General features: G+C 43.6%; 1 protein-coding gene and 1 long non-coding RNA gene across 6 annotated transcripts in view; one reads left to right on the top strand and one right to left on the bottom strand.

The window, feature by feature from the left end:
- The window catches only part of RABEP1 (rabaptin, RAB GTPase binding effector protein 1), a 104,254-nt gene extending 87,264 nt beyond the window's left edge, over positions 1–16,990 (top strand). For all 5 annotated transcript variants that reach the window (XM_005582643.5, XM_074018370.1, XM_005582645.5 and 2 more), the window contains 7 exons: positions 803–901; positions 5,439–5,579; positions 8,274–8,463; positions 9,327–9,382; positions 11,519–11,617; positions 12,539–12,655; positions 14,266–16,990. In XM_005582643.5, the coding sequence (XP_005582700.2) occupies positions 803–901; positions 5,439–5,579; positions 8,274–8,463; positions 9,327–9,382; positions 11,519–11,617; positions 12,539–12,655; positions 14,266–14,367 (804 nt within the window). In that variant the 3' untranslated portion in view covers positions 14,368–16,990. The remainder of the gene's footprint in view (positions 1–802; positions 902–5,438; positions 5,580–8,273; positions 8,464–9,326; positions 9,383–11,518; positions 11,618–12,538; positions 12,656–14,265) is intronic.
- LOC141408748 (uncharacterized) lies at positions 9,395–15,606 on the bottom strand. Its single transcript, XR_012425176.1, has 2 exons — positions 14,247–15,606; positions 9,395–12,390 (listed from the first exon to the last, which is right to left on the bottom strand). It is a non-coding gene; the product is annotated as an uncharacterized lncRNA (long non-coding RNA).
- Positions 16,991–17,124: the final 134 nt, after the last annotated feature.

Genomic DNA, 17,124 nt, shown 5'->3' on the forward strand with positions numbered 1-17,124 from the left:
CTGGGAATACAGGCGCGCGCCACTACACCCAGCTAATTTTTTAAATTTTTAGTAGAGATGGGGTTTTGTCATGCAGGCCAGGCTGGCCTCGAACTCCTGACCTCAGGTGATCTGCCCGCCTCAGCCTCCCAAAGTGCTGGGATTACAGGTGTAAGCCACTGCACCCAGCCTGATTATTATTTTTTTTTTAAAACATCTTTAGGCCGGGCGCGGTGGCTCAAGCCTGTAATCCCAGCACTTTGGGAGGCCAAGACGGGCGGATCACGAGGTCAGGAGATCGAGACCATCCTGGCTAATATGGTGAAACCCCGTCTCTACTAAAAATACAAAAAACTAGCCGGGCGAGGTGGTGGGCGCCTGTAGTCACAGCTACTCGGGAGGCTGAGGCAGGAGAATGGCGTAAACCCGGGAGGCGGAGCTTGCAGTGAGCTGAGATCCGGCCACTGCACGCCAGCCTGGGCGACAAAGCGAGACTCCGTCTCAAAAAAAAAAAAAAAATAAAACACATCTTTAAACATAGCTCCAACTAGGTCACGTGAGTTAGTATCTGCCTAGACACCCATAGAATGCTCTCTGTTACTGTGTGGCTGCATGTGACTCGGGCTTTGGCACTGCCTTGTGTTATCCGAAAGGCCAAGGCTTTGCACACAGCAGATGTGCACACAGCTGTTGGATGATGGTGAGTGGTTACCATGAACCAATAAAACGTCAATTCCAGACACTAAATACTTAGAAGATAGAAGAGTTAGTTTCAGAATAACCAATTTCCTAACTATATTTCTATGAATTTTTTTTTTTAAAGATCTCTGCACTTGTCCTAAGAGCCCAAGCATCTGAGATCTTACTTGAAGAGTTACAACAGGGATTTTCCCAAGCAAAGAGGGATGTTCAGGAACAGATGGTAAGTTTACTTTTAAGTAAATGATAACTATGTTACATATATTCCTTTTTTGTTCTATCTTTACATCATCTTTGATAGGAATTTATCATCCTGTCCAAAGTAGTTACTGTTGTCTTCTCTCGGGACTGTAGAACATTAATAATGGACAAAATATTGTAAAGACATCATTCCTTTTTTAAACCTACTTTCTGGCCAAACAAAAATTTTTCTCATCGTTTAACTTATTTTTCTGTTTGGGAAACCTAAACAGAATAAACTATGGACCTACATTTAATTTTTAATTCCAAATAAAAGCTAAAAAATTGAATGTCTGAGAGCCCTAGCCGGTACAACTTTTGACCAGTCATTTTGTGATTTTCCTGGATGGCTAATTTATTTAGAATAACCTTATTAGGGCTGGGCACAGTGGCTCACGCCTGTAATCCCAGCACACTGGGGGGCCGAGGTGGGTGGATCACAAGGTCAGGAGATTGAGACCATCCTGTCTAACACGGTGAAGCCCCATCTCTACTAAAAGTGCAAAAAATTAGCCAGGCGTGGTGATGGGTGCCTGTAGTCCCAGCTGCTCAGGAGGCTGAGGCAGAAGTGCTTGAACCTGGGAGGCTGAAGTTGCAGTGAGCCGAGATCGCACCACTGCACTCCAGCTTGGGTGACACAGCAAGACTGTCTCAAAAAAACAAAAACAAAACAAAACAAAAAAACCTTATTAGTTTCACAGGGGTTATGAAAAAAACATGTAACTGCTGTGGTGCTGGGGAACTTCCAGAAGGCCATCTGTTCTGAGAGGGATGGGGGCAAAGTGTTAGGAGCAAGGGCTGCCTAGAGCCTTTGCAGATAGTTCCCCAGGCTTGGCCTCCCTCCTTACCAGTCTGGCTACATTTGCTTTGTTTTTCCTTTTCTCAAAGTTGGAGCCTACATCTCATGCCTCCAGCTAAATTAGAGGTGGCCCTGCTGGGGTGATTCTCCAAAGCTGATGCTTACCCGGGGATGACAGTTTGAAAAAAAAAGCCTTGGGTGGAATGGTCATTGAATGTTTTTAATTGGCATTAGGTCAGCATCTGGCCTATGAACTGATCCCTAAATCTTAAACCTGGTCTGTAGGGAAGCATCTCATCCTAATCATTGACCCATAGTTTCATATGTTTTCTCTAATTAGACAATACAAAATAATAACACTGGCGTAAAGATCATTGTTAAATACTGACAGTTTCATAGTGGTGAGCCTCCTACACTCCTTTGTCCCCTTGCATCTTTTTCTTTCTTGTCTGTTTTTTTATTTGAGATGGAGTTTTGCTCTTGTTGCCTAGGCTGGAGTGCAATGGCCTGATCTCCTTCTCCTGGGTTCAAGTGATTCTCCTGCCTCAGCCTCCCGAGTAGCTGGGATTACAGGTGCGCAACACCATGCCTGGCTAATTTTGTATTTTTAGTAGAGACGGGGTTTCTGCATGTTGGTCGGGCTGGTCTCGAACTCCTGACCTCAGGTGATCCACCTGCACTGGCCTCCCAAAGTGCTGGGATTACAGGCGTGAGCCACTGCACCCAGCCTCCTTCTTGTCTTTTAAAACCCATCAGCCTTTGCAGACACTTTTCAAGCTGGTTTCACTTAAAACGAATGTGTGTGAGTGACACTGGAGAATTGTTGAAATTAAGGTTGAGGTCCTATGAACTCTAATACATTACCATTTTGTTGAAATTACCATGAGTAAGAGACACTCACCACCTTAGTGCATGCTTGCCCTTGTTCTTAGTCTTTCTGTGTATGTTTGTAGGTATATGATGTGTGTGTATGTATGTCTTGGTTTGTGTTTTTTGCTGGACTATTTGGAGTTATTGTAGATATGATAGTCATAAGTATTTTAGTATGTATTTCCTAAAACAAAGAGTTGTTCTGCATTGCTACAGTACTATTATTACATCCTTAAAATTTAACCAGTTGTCCCAATAAGTCCTTGATTATTTTTTAGTGGTGGTTTTCCTTTTTATATTTTCTATATTTTGATCCAGGAACCAATCAAGGATCACGTAATTTCATCTTGTTGTCATGTCGCCTTAGTCACTTTTCATCTAGAACAGGCTCCCACTCTTTTTTTATTTTTAAGAATCCAGGCCGATTGCTTTGTTTTAGGCCAGCTGTCTTGTAGAATTCATTTGTCTGATTATCTCCTTGTGATGTGATTCAGGTTAGACATCTTGGCACGAATACTGTGTAGATGAAATGGTTCAATGGGAGGTTCCTAACATCATGAGGCACGTTAATGATGAGTGCTTCCGTTACTGGGGATGTTAAATTTGATCACTTGCTTAAGGTGGGGACAAAATAGTTCCAGAATGACTATATCAATATTGCTACCAACAGCAAATCTACTAAGGTCAACATTTCTTTATAGTTCTTTCTGCCCGTAGACTGTATCTCAGATAAGGGTTTACAGTTTAAGTACTCTGTTCAAATGTTAGTTGTTCTCTCTGTGGTTGTATTAGGAATTTGACATATAGTTAGCTCCATTTGTTTCTCTTTATGTTACATTTTCATATTTGATTTTTCTTTTTTATGTTTTGAATATGCAATATGGTTCATAATCAAAAGTATAAAAATAAATACTCCATTTCCATTCCCTATCCTTTTCACCCCATTTCCACCCACTCTCATACGTAATCATTTGAATTTATTTTTGGCTTATCTTTCTGTTTTTCTCTTTACAAAAACAAGCAAATATATACATATTCTTTTTTCTTTTCTTTCATATCCACAAGGTGGTGGGATGCTAATATTTTGTTGTAAATGGGTTGAAAGTGATCATAAAGCACAGTGGATTCTAGTCTGAAGACAGTAAGAGCCAGTGGGATTTAGCCAGAGCATATGCATGGCCTTGACTGCCTGTCTCTAGCCTGTTTGTCCTTCAGGATGCAGCTCAGTCATCACCTCCTCTGGGAAGTGTTCGTTAACTCTTTCCCCAATTTCCTGCCCCAAATTAGGTACCCCTTTGGCCTTTTATCACTGCAGTACCCAATCTCTGTCATAGCAGTTAATGGTATTGTAGTTTTTGGTTTACTTGTCTTTCTCCTCTATTGGACAAAGTCTTTGTCTTTTACCTCTGTATTTCCTTTGGGCAGCAAAACACGTGGCATAGAGTAGTAGCTGCAAAATAAATGTTGTATGAGAGCATAATCTACATGTATGTGTGCCCTTAAGGTAAGTGACCTGGCATTACAGAGTAGCAGGAGCCACATGCTTTCCGAGAGCTTTGTCTTATACTCGGATTTGCTGGAGTAACTTTTATATTGATGCAAATAATATGAAATACCTAAAATTGTTTTATACAGCAACAAGCAGAAGTGGGAGTGTGTCCGATTTTAAGAATAAGCTTCTCTGGCCGGGCGCGGTGGCTCACGCCTGTAATCCCAGCACTTTGGGAGGCTGAGGTGGGCGGATCACGAGGTCAGGAGATCGAGACCAGCCTGGCCAACATGGTTAAACCCCATCTCTACTAAAAATAAAAAAAAATTAGCTGGGCGTGGTGGTGCATGCCTCTAATTCCAGCTACTTGGGAGGCTGAGGCAGGAGAATTGCTTGAACAAGGACTCGGGAGGTGGAGGTTGCAGTGAGCTGAGATCACGCCACTGCATTCCAGCCTGGGCTACAGAGGGAGACTCTGTTTCAAAAAAATAAAATAAAATAAAGAATAAGCTTCTCGAGTGCTCTGTGATTCCCAAGCTTAGATCCTCTTGACGACTTCCAGTATCTGGGCCTGCTGGGCCATTCACAGTGATCCTGAGCCTGAACAGATGTACACATGACGGGAAATGAAGACACTGCTTGGCTTCTCCCTCCTTTCTGCTGAGCGCATGCCATGAGAAAAGAGGCGTTGTCTTAGAGCACATGCTCCGTCTGACACGGGGCTTGATGGTGTCAGCCACTTCCGTTGAACTAGAGATCCTGGTCCTTCTGTAGTACAGGGACATGGAGGGAAAATATTATTATTAATTAATTTTTTTTTCGAGATGGAGTCTCGCTTTGTCGCCCAGGCTGGAGTGCAATGGCGCAATCTCGGCTCACTGCACCCTCTGCCTCCTGGGTTCAAGCGATTCTCCTGCCTCAGCCAATCCCTAGTTGCTGGGACTACAGGCACACGCCACTACGCCCAGCTAATTTTTTGTATTTTAGTCGAGACGGAGTTTCACTGTTTTGCCCAGGCTGGTCTCAAACTTGTGACGTCAGGCAATCCACCCACCTCAGCCTCCCAAAGTGCTGGGATTGCAGGTGTGAGCCACCGCGCCCAACCAGAAGATAGTATTTTTAAGCGGTTTGTAGGAACAATGGAGAATGAGCCTCAGATACTTGCTGCTTTGCCTGTCCTCTTGTGGAATATGTGCTGTAAATCAGAAAATCTCTGCACTGCCTTTTCTAAGTCTAGCAGAACTTCACCATACCCCGTCCATCCTCAGCACTCCTTTAGTTTGGTCTTGTTTTTCTCTGGTGTAGCTATTACCAGACCACATCTACCTTTCTGGCTGTGATTAGTGTCTCCTTCTATTTTAGGCAGTGCTGATGCAGTCACGGGAACAGGTTTCAGAAGAGCTGGTGAGGTTACAGAAAGATAATGACAGTCTCCAGGGAAAGCACAGCTTGCATGTGTCACTACAGCAAGCCGAAGACTTCATCCTCCCAGACACTACAGAGGTAACTTAACTTTCCACATGATCAAAAATGTCAACAAGTACATTTTCGGAATTGGCTGTATGTTCTTTATGTAAACAGCTTTATTCAGATATAATTCACATGGCGATCCAGCCGTTTCAAGTGTACCGTTCAGTGGTTTTTGCTGTACTCACAGATGTGATGTGTGCGACCATCATCACAATCCATTTTAGAACATTTTCATCATCTCAGAAAGTAACTCCTTGTGACCCAAGTACACCAGCTAAAAACAAACACAAACACACACACAAAAGAGAAAGTAACACTTCACCCTTTAGCTACCATCCTTATTCCTCCTCCTCCCCTAACCTTAAGCAACTGCTCATCTACTTTCTGCCTCTATAGATTTCCCTATTCTGGACTTTCCTATGAATAGAATCATACAATATGTGGTCTTTTGTGTACATCTTCTTCACGTAGCCTAATGTTTTCAAGATGTGTAAGTTATTTTTGTGGGACCATATTGAGAGTGTGCCAGAAATTAAATGTTTGAAGAGGTCACCATGCTGGCTGCTTATGATGTTTGTTTTTGTATCTGGTACTTGAAAGGTTATACCACACTCACCATCATTCTGTCCATAAAGATGACACTTGTGTTTCTTTTTGAGACAGATATTATCTGTCACCCAGGCTGGAGTGCAATGGCATGATCTCTGCTCACTGCAACCTCTGCCTCACGGGTTTAAACGATTCTCCTGCCTCAGCCTCCCCAGTAGCTGGGATAACAAGCGCCCACCACCACGCCTGGCTAATTTTTTGCATTTATAGTATAGACGGGGTTTCACCATGTTTGCCAGCCTGGTCTTGAGCTCCTGACCTCAAGTGAGCCACCATGCCCGGCCAAAGATGACACTTTTGGTCACTTACATTCTTCTGTGGTTGGGTAAACCTGGGCTACAAAACCGATTTCCCAGAGACATTCATAATTGTCTCCTGAACTTTATCCAAGCTTTATTTTTAATTTTTATTTTTTGAGACACAGTTTCATTCTGTCGCCCAGGCTGAAGTGCAATGGTGCAATCTTGGCTCACTGAAACCTCTGCTTACTGGGTTCAAGTGATTCTCCTGCCTCAGCCTCCCGAGTAGCTGGGATTACAGGCATGTGCCAGCACGCTGGGCTAATTTGTTTTTGTATTTTTATTTTTTATTTATTTTTTGAGAGGGAGTCTCGCTCTGTCACCCAGGCTGGAGTGCAGTGGAGCAACCTAGGCTCACTGCAACCTCCGTCTCCCGGGTTCAAGTGATTCTCCTGCCTCAGCCTCCCAAGTACTGGCACAACAGGTGCGTGCCACTGTGCCCAGCTAATTTTTAAAAATATTTTTTAGTAGAGATGGGGTTTCACCATATTGGCTAGGCTGGTCTTGAACTCCTGACCTCGTGATCTGCCCATCTTGGCCTCCCAATGTGCTGGGATTACAGGGCATGAGCCACCATGCCCGGCCTTTTTTTGTATTTTTAGTAGAGATGGGGTTTTGCCATGTTGGCCAGGCTTGTCTCGAACTCCTGATCTCAAGTGATCCGCCTGCCTGGGTCTCTCAAAGTGCTGGGATTGCAGGTGTGAGCCACTGCCTGCTAGTCTAGATTTTAAAATGTTCCAGGAATCCAGGCCGGGCACAGTGACACTTGCCTGTAATCCCAGCACACTGGGAGGTTGAAGTGGGAGTTTTGCTTGAGCCCAGGAGTTTGAGACCAACCTGGGCAACATAGTGAGACCGTGTCTCTACAAAAAATAAAAAAATTAGCTGGGCACAGTGGCATGCATGTGCCTATAATCCTAGCTACTTGGGAGGCTGAGGCAGGAGGATGGTTTGAGCCCAGGAATTTCAGTCTGTGGTGAGATAGGATTATGCCATTGCACTCCGTACTCCAGTCTGGGTGACAGGAAGATCCTGTCTCAAGAAAAAAAAAGGTCCAAGAATCCTTGAAGAATGTAGTCAGTGTGTAAGCCTTGATTCTTGGACCTGCCTCAGTAATAAATCTTAAGAAATTTTAAAAACTGTTGTTTTATATATATTATCTGAAAATCCCGTTTTTACTTTAGAGTTGCTTTAGGATATAATTGAAAGGCTTTCTAAAAGAAGACAGAACTGAAATTTAGGAAGAAAAACAAAACAAATTATGTACTGAATTTATTACAGAAAAACAGCTTACCACCTTCGAAAGTCATCTTTGCCATTATTTGCCTCTGGCCTAAGGTAGTACTTTGCCTGTGGTAGATGTTCAGTACATGTTTGAATGAATGAATAAGTAAGTAAGTAAACCTTATCCTCTTGGTTCACACTTGCTACTGAGTGGGAACTTGCTACTGAGTTTTGTCTTCATTTCCTAACGCCTCACAAATTTCTGCAAGTAATAGTAGAGGAGTCTAAGGTATTATTTCGATTGAATGGCATATTGTAAGTCACTTAACCTTTTTATTTTTCTGCTTATGAAACAGTTTTGAGGGAAGAGTATGTGGCTCAGAAGATACGACTTGGCCAGAAATGTCTTTTCTATAATACAATGAATGTTAACCTGACATGGCACCTGCCCTGAAGCTCTAAGTGGCTTAATGGTCAAAGTCTTAATTTTTGAACCATTAAAACAGCATCTGAGATTCTGGTTATAGAAAATCTTTAGCTTCTTTATTTCTTTTCACTCTCACAAACGCAATAATCATTTGTTTCTCGAATCCAGGCACTGCGGGAGATGGTATTAAAGTATCGCGAGGACATCATTAACGTGCGGACGGCAGCAGACCACGTAGAAGAAAAGCTGAAGGCCGAGATACTTTTCCTAAAGGAGCAGATCCAAGCAGAACAGTGTTTGAAAGAAAATCTTGAAGAAACTCTGCAGCTAGAAATAGAAAACTGCAAGGAGGAAATAGGTGAAGATGAAAGTGATGTAGTTTAGAGTCACTAAAGAAAACTTCAATAAAGAAGTAACATGTGGCCGTGGAGTCTGGAACACAGAAAAGCATAGGAAAACATTTCGTACAGACTCAGTCCATTTTTTATAGATATTCTGATATATTCAGATTCTGAATATATATTCTGATATATTCAAATAATCAGAAATTCTGGTTATTTTAAAAACTTGTCTTTTTTTTTGAGTTGGAGTTTCACTCTTGTTGCCCAGGCTGGAGTGCAGTGGTGAGATCTTGGCTCACTGCAACCTCTGCCTCCTGGGTTCAGGCAGTTCTGCATTCTGCTGCATCAGCATCCCAAGTAGCTGGGATTACAGGCGTGCACCACCACACCCAGCTAGTTTTGTATTTTTAGTAGAGACGGGTTTCTGCATGTTGGTTAAGCTGGTCTCGAACTCCCGATCCCAGGTGATCCGCCTGCCTTGGCCTTGCAAAGTGCTGGGATTACAGTTGTGAGCTACTGCGCCTGGCCAAAAACTCATCTTTTTAGGAGTTCTGTGGCCTCTTTGGCAATTATTCATAGATAGGATTCTCAGTACTTGAACCCAGACCCAGGGGAACGTGATTCGATGGGTGGTGTTTCCCTGCAGAGACGTGATATGTGATCTAGAAGTAGTTTATGACACCATGTCCGTTTGCATAGATCCGGCTTTTCCCTGTGCTGAATATGCTGATTGCTTGGTGATAATTTTGAGACAGCCCCCCAGAACCCATGTTCAGCATATATTTGAATCCTTTGGGGGTGTTCTAAAATTTTAAAGAAAAAAATGTTCATGCAAAATAATAGATGAATGCTAATACGTCTCATTTTTTTTTCCTTCTAGCTTCCATTTCTAGCCTAAAAGCTGAATTAGAAAGAATAAAAGTAGAAAAAGGACAGGTAAGTCATGAGTTTCAAATTAATTCTGTCAGCAACCGGTGGTTATTTATTGACTCCTGCTATGGTAGACCCAACGAATAAAAAATAGTTAAGGCATGGGACCTGCCTTAAGGAACTTCTGTCTTGCGGGAAGAAAACCATGGGGGTAAGGGTGTGATGGTGACTTACTGAGAGTGCCCTGTGTGTCAGGCTGTGTAGAACTGGAGGAGGTAAGGCTAAGCTGTGACTGTGGCTTGGAGTTTCCAGTGTAGGGAGAAGATAGGCCAGGCATGGTCATAACATGTTATATGCTTAGAGGTACAGTAGAAATATGTATAAAAATGTTACAAACAAGAGATGATGTTTTCTAGCTGGCTTAGTCCTCTTAGACATCATCAGTTTCATAGTAACCCCATTCAACTTCCTGACCTCACTGTTCCTTGATTTAGAGATTTTCACCTCCACCCTGCTCTCCCTTCTCACACACTGGGCTGCACTTAGCCCAACTGTGACATCTCACTGCAGCCTTAAATTCCTTGACCAGAATCTGCCATCCTTCCAGCTCTTCATCCTGCAGGCCTCTCCATCGGAGTACCTCATTCAGACCTCCACTTCTCTGAACTTCCCCTTTTATCCTGGTTTTAGCAGCTTCATGGCTTGCTTGCTTTCCCCTAGGTCGCATCTTACTGGCCTGCCTCTTCCCCTCATCTCCCACCACACCTGCCCCTACGGTCTTTCACTCCTTGTCCTGCTGCTGCCCTCACCTGACCACTGCCCAACCCTGGACTAGTCCTGCTGTCCCTAGCTGCTGATGCCACCAGACTTGGTGACACTGCCTGCTCGTGCTGCCAGATGGGCCTCCAGTGCTCCTCATGCAGCCTGCCATGTGTTCTAAGTTGCGTCTCCTCCATTCCTCACAGTGGCAGTTTCAGAGTCATCTCACCTCAGCCTCCTCACTCTCAGCAGATGCTGGCCTCACTCCTCAGGCATCAGGCAGGGCCACCTTCAGCTCCTGGGCTCCTCAATTACAGGTTCTCCTTTTATTCCCAGCCTTCTCTTTTCCTTCAGAGAAAATGATGGCCTGCTTCTGAGCACAGTGTGTCACTGCATAGGTGCTTTGAGTGTCTCCGGACTTCTCCAGACGTCCCCACACCGTGCTGGGCCTTGAACTTCTACCTCTGGACTGGTCTTTTCCATTATGCATGAACAGACCCAGGTGTCTCCCATTCAGAAGGAAAAAGTCTTTGGATTGCACTCCTCTCTCAAGCTACCAATCTTTCTTCTTGCTTCTGTTGCCACAGTCTTGATCATGTCCACTGCCAGACTTCCCAGCCACCCCTCCAACCCGCTGCAGTCTGCCTCCTGCCTCCACTTTGCTTCTGAGATTGCACGAGCAGAAATTACCAGCGCTTGAAATACATCTCATCCTTTCCATTCCAGCTGCCACTCTTTGAGTTCAGACTTCACTCTCACCTGGCTTATTTTAACAGCCTAACTTACTTCCCTGCCTCCAAAATTTGTCCCTAATTCATTTCCATATTGAAATCAAGGTGATACTTAAACATTATACTTGTTCGCATCTCAGTCTAGTGGAGAGCCCTCCAGTGGTTTCTTTTATTTACAGGATCAAGTCCGTATCCTTAGCCCAGCCAGAGCTCTCCTGCCTCACACTACCTCTCCCCCTCAGTGCCTGTGGCTCCCAATGTGCCATGCTATAGGCCAGCTGAACATGCCACCGTTCCTGCATGTGTTTTTAATGCGTGCCGTCCATTCCCTCTTACTGGAGTATCTCTCTCCATCCTCTCCCCTTGTCACCCTTGTCTTTGCCCTGTAAAAATGTAGGAGTCAAATGTCATCTCCTCTAGGAAGTCCTTTGTAACTTTTCTGGCAGAATTAAATGCTGCTTCCTTCATGCTTCCCACGTCTGTTTCCCCTGGTTTCTTCATTTTGAGGCCTTAGAATACAGTAGGTGCCTAATAATGGTTAATGAAAGAATAGTTCAGGAAGAATACAGAGGGGATCCACAGAGCTGAAAGGGTGAGAGTATTCCCAGTGTAGCCTGAGTGTCTTGGTGTAATTCTCCGCGCTCTAGGCTCTTTTAGGCAGTGCACTGCGGGCCTGAGGGAGTTTCTGTCTCAGCTTTTTCTGTTTTCACAGTTGGAGTCCACATTAAGAGAGAAGTCTCAACAGCTTGAGAGTCTTCAGGAAATGAAGATCAGTTTGGAAGAGCAGTTAAAAAAAGAGACTGCTGCTAAGGTAGTATTTTCATTGGTCATTTAATTTTAAAAAGTAGGGCTAAGAAGGTAGGATCCCATCTTGCATGTTAAGAAAAAATATTGGTGCTTTGAAGTGTCACCTTTTAAAAAGTTGGCAAGACTGACAGCTTGTGAAAAGAAAAAAATTAAACGAATTGATCTATTCCAGCTGAGTTAAATCTTTTCTGCCAGGTCCGGAGGCCTGTGTCATGGGCTAGCTTCCGATAGTAGGTAGGCAATCAGGGCCATTGACCAAGCCTGGGCACTGCCCAGTTAGAAGCAGCTTTGAAAATGTCATTCCATCTGACTGATGTATCAAATCCTAAGAGAGATGGCATCAAACCAGGTTTGCCGCCTACATTTTGATGAGTTCCATTAGAATAAACGTGCATGTTGTGGGGGTAGTGAGCTGAGGGGTCAGACCTTAAAGCACAGACAGTGTTGTTGAACTGCTTGTTTTTAGAGGCTCCCACACATCCTGCTGAAGTTTTCTGTGAGAGAGATTGGGGATAGCTGGGGCTGCCTGGGGCGTAGTCACTAAGTTTCCTGGTGGGTGCTTGACTGTGGATGTTGTTAGAGGAAATCCTGTATGCATCCCTGTCGCTGTGACAGATTCTGATCTCAGCAACTGTTTTGATGATTGATTATTGTCACTGTCACCAGCTGCTGGGGGTGGGGAAGGGCAGCACTTTAATCCATTTCTTCCTCTGGCTTTTCACACCCAGTTCATCTTAGGACCTACAGCAAACAGTCCAGATGGCTTGCACACTTGCCCTATAGATAAAGAGATTGGTTGTGTATAGGAGTATGATGGATATCCACCCACCTTGCTGCCCTAGTAGTTGGTAACTACAAGTTACTAGATTTCCTAAGTAATTTGGCCCTTTGGCATTAATCTTCATTCAAAACTTGTATTTTTTAGGCTACCGTTGAACAACTAATGTTTGAAGAGAAGAACAAAGCTCAGAGATTACAGACAGAATTAGATGTCAGTGAGCAAGTCCAGAGAGATTTTGTGAAGCTTTCACAGACCCTTCAGGTGAGGCGTTTGGGGAACCACATACAGAGCACGAAGGCAGTTTTGGGGGACAGAACCTTGCCAATTCCTGACTTGACCACTGGCAGTAGCTAGAGGTTTAGAGACTGGCTGCTCCTACCTCCACCCCAAATGTCTGCCTCATCATTCAGGCCAGAAACCTGGTGTGTTCTTCACACTTGGCCCATTTTTCTTTTTCTCTATACTTTGCCAATTTTGCCTCCTTATGAGTAAAGTATAAACTCCTTAGCATACCATGTAAGACTCTTCCCAACCAGGCCTACCCCTGTATTTTGCTCATCTCTCTGCCTTGTTTTACATTCTCATGTTTAACTGCTTGTGGTTCCTCGCCCACAGTGTGGTCTTCCGTCTGGTAAGCATCCTCCTCTCATCCCCTCCTGACTCCTTTCTTTCAAGGCTCAGCGTAGGTTTATCCATTCCATGGAGCCTTTCTAGGTCCCTGAGCTGGGCTTAAGTGCCCCCTCCCTCTGCCATGCTCCCTTGGGCACTCCATGAGTGCCTGTAATGACAAAATGACATTTAGAGTATTGTGCTAAAACTAAGTTTTTTTTCCCAATGGAACTTCAGATTTTTTTTTTTTTTTTTTTTTTTGAGCAGAGTCTTGCTCTGTCACCCAGGCTGGAGTGCAGTAGCTCACTGCAGCCTCTGCCTCTTGGGTTCCAGTGATTCTCCTGCCTCAGCCTCCTGGGTAGCTGGGATTACAGGCACACACCACCACACCCAGCTAATTTATGTATTTTTAGTAGAGGCGGGGTTTCACCATGTTGGTCAGGCTGGTCTCAAACTCCTGACCTCAGGTGATCCACCCGCCTCAGCCTTCCAAAGTGCTGGGATCACAGGCGTGAGCTGCCGCACCCAGCCTGGAACTGTGGATTCTTCAGGGTCCGGAGTCAGGTTTCATTTGTCTCCATAATCCCAACACATTACACTTTAAAATCCTAGTCTGGGCCAGGCATGGTGGCTCACGCCTGTAATCCCAGCACTTTGGGAGGCTGAGGTGGGTGGATCACCTGAGGTCAGGAGTTTGAGATCAGACTGACCAATATGGTGAAACCTCATCTCTACTAAAAATACAAAAATTAGCCGCACATGGTAGTGGGTGCTTGTAATCCCAGCTACTCGGGAGGATGAGACAGGAGAATTGCTTGAACTCGGGAGGTGGAGGTTGCAGTGAGCCGAGATGGCGCCACTGTAGTCCAGCTGGGGCGACAGAGCAAGACTCTGTCTGGAGGAAAAGAAAAAAAAAAGCCGGGTGTGGTGGCAGGTGCCTGTAATCCCAGCTACTTGGGAGGCTGAGACACGAGAATCACTTGAACCCAGGAGGTGGAGGTTGTAGTGAGCCGAGATCACACCATTGCACTCTGGCCTGGGTGACGAGCGAAACTGTCTCAAAAAAAAAAAAAAAAAAAAATCCCAGTCTGTTACGCAATAGCTTTGGGGAATTATTTTAAAAATTTTAATTGTTCTTGTTGTCTCCCTTTGAAGTGACTGCTACTCTGGTGAGTTAATCTGCTGCATCTCAGCTAAACCAGTCACAGTTCAGAAAATCTAGGCAGGAGCCACCTGTACTTACCTCACCATTGTTTCTCCAGGTGCAGTTAGAGCGGATCCGGCAAGCAGACTCCTTGGAGAGAATCCGGGCAATTCTGAATGATACTAAACTGACAGACATTAACCAGCTTCCTGAGACATGACACCCTGATGGCAGGATTCTAGCCTGCACTTTGGGTTTTTAACTCATCTTTAGAGCAACATTAATTATTATTTAACTCTTAACTGAAGAAAGAGAAGTCACAACAAAAGGAAGACTGGAGAAATGCTTACTTCTAGAGGGAGAAGACTGTGCGGCACAGGAAACAGCAAACGGGCTGATCTGCAGCCCAGAGACCTTCAAATGCGAACACTGATAACGCCAGGCTTGATTCCAACAGGCGTGGGATCAGATTCGGTGATGGAAAAAGTGCTGTTTCCTTGCCTGCTTTCTCCAATATAGATTTTTGGAACACATTTCCCTACCCTAAAGCGACATCCCAGTAGTGTTTGGAATTTTCTGTTCATAGATATTGGAAGAGAATTTGCTTTATCTGTTGTCTAGAGCTCATCAGTAACAGTATTCAGTTAGCAGACAGAAGTGTAGTATGCTGTATGAATATTTTATATTAAAATATGAAGGTTTGGAGCAGGCCATTGGCTACTGACTGTATTTCCCTCACTCAGTACATTTTTGTTTCCCTTTTACCATTTTATCTTGCTTTGGAGGACCTTAAATGCTACTGAAACTTACCTGAGAACCATAGGACTGTGGCAAACAAAACCAATTCAGGAAGTGAATTAATGATGAGGATCTGAAAACTTGGCTAGGGCTATATATACTGGAAGCTGAAGGTTAAAGGAAAAGCACAAGAAACTTGGGAAGCACTTTTTCTGCATACTTAGATGATCTTCATGGGCCCACAGGTACCAGGATAAAGCCGAACTGGTACCATCTACTCTTTTGAAGTGTTTTAGTCTAGTATTGGATCAGTGAAAAACATTAATAAAACAAGCTTTGTCTGAGAACCTCTAGTATACATTTATAAATCTGCTTATTTTTCAACTTGGATCATTAGGCTTACATACTACTTGTTTCAAATGTGTCAAATACAAAAATGGTAACTAGGTTGACAGATATTTTGTATTTTTCTTTTAAGTCCAGACCTGGAATGTAAGGGACAATGCTTATGGAGAGCCAGTTAGAATACTGATCAGTCTGGAAATCTGCCTTGCCATTTTACAAGCATTAGATTCCTTTCCTGTGTGAAGAAAGCCTCTGTGAAACAGGTCTTTGCCATAACTTGATGAAGTGCTACAGAAAGCACAAAGGATTGATTCACGTTCACCAATACCTGCTGAGAGTACTGTCCCAGGAAGATCCACTGGATGGATCATCATCCAGGAGGTTCAAAAGTAAAATGGTTTTCAAATCATTTTTGAGATTGGTTGCATAACAGTAAGGTACCTGAAAGAAGGCTTCTGGGAGTTAGTGAACTAGGTAGATTGTTTTGTTCACATAAAGCCACCATCAACTTAAAGTGAATTGTCTGTTATAAATGAGGTCACTATGGACTTGCCCTAAAGATCTTTACTCCTGTACGTCTGTCTTCCATAGGACAAATGATAAGTACTACATACCTCATCTCTTGGGTTATTATTGTAGTCTTGCATTCATGATTATGAATTTAAAAATAAATATTAATTATGGAAATAGTACTAAAGGCTTGCCGCGCATGAAACATTATTTAAATTGGTTTGAAGTCCCTTTATAAAGAGTGCTATATGGTTTAGATAAAGGAAACATATAACTATTGAGTTACAGGGGATTTTATTAATTATAAAATGCAATCAATTTAAATTACGTAGGTTTAAGACTAGTCCCTTGGATAAGCCCCAAGCGAATTTGTCTTCAGATTATTAAAATTAGTGCTGCAAATCAGGGTGGGCAGTTCACAGCCTTTCTGAACTGACTGAACTAGAGCTTGCAGTGAAGTGTTCTGCTGAGACTGAGCACCTTACAGATATTTTTCCCCAGAAGACAGTACTGGGTAATAAAATCATCACAATTAGGGAATGGTTAGTGGTCTCTACTGTGACAAATGCAAACTGCTGGAATTCACTTTATGGAGGAAAATACTGTAGAAAAACCCAAACTGAGACTCTAAGTTTTGTTTAACAATGTGCTTCTGGTATGCAACAAACTACTGTGTCACTGTCCAGGTAGGAAACAATTCTTTCCACTGGGTTTTCAGCGTAAATGGGAACTGATTTAGAAGGTGAAAGAAAAGATCAGTTGGGTTTCTTGAGTGTTCCTGTGCTTATATTCAGTCTGTGCACACATGTTCTCATGCATGTCTAACCTGATTTACCTCTTACCTGTAACCTACCTTATCATGTGGCTTTTAATTGGCAGTCACTCAGCCATTTCTAAGCAGGTATAGTACTACCTTTCAGAACTCACACTGGCAAGTATAAAAAGATGAGTTAAGGCGAAGTGAGGACAAAATCACATTCTGCATACTAACCTATTTCTTTTTCTCTCCCTTTAAGGTGCTAAACCTGCACCTCATGTCCACTCAGTAACAAGTGTTAGGAGGTAGAGCACAGCCTCACTCAGCTCTGGAAGGTAATACAGCCTGTGAGGAAGTGAGCCAGCAGTGGCCTTTGCAATTGTGGATCTTGAGCTCTGCTCTCAGCAGATTTCAGGTGTAACCATTTGTTAACTGTGCTGAAGGTGTGTCCTTAAGAAGAAAGTGTTCACATTAAAAAAGCTGCTGCCGAGTACACTGTGTGGTCTTTTCTTTTGAATCCTAGGTTCTGTCCCTCTCAGAGTCATGTTTCTGGTGCTGCTACTTTAAAACACAGCTCACAGGAATGCCTTGCTCAGATACGGAGAACACTCAACAGGCTCAGGGAGG

The sequence above is a fragment of the Macaca fascicularis genome, chromosome 16, assembly GCF_037993035.2.
Source record: "Macaca fascicularis isolate 582-1 chromosome 16, T2T-MFA8v1.1".
Taxonomy (NCBI): domain Eukaryota; kingdom Metazoa; phylum Chordata; class Mammalia; order Primates; family Cercopithecidae; genus Macaca; species Macaca fascicularis.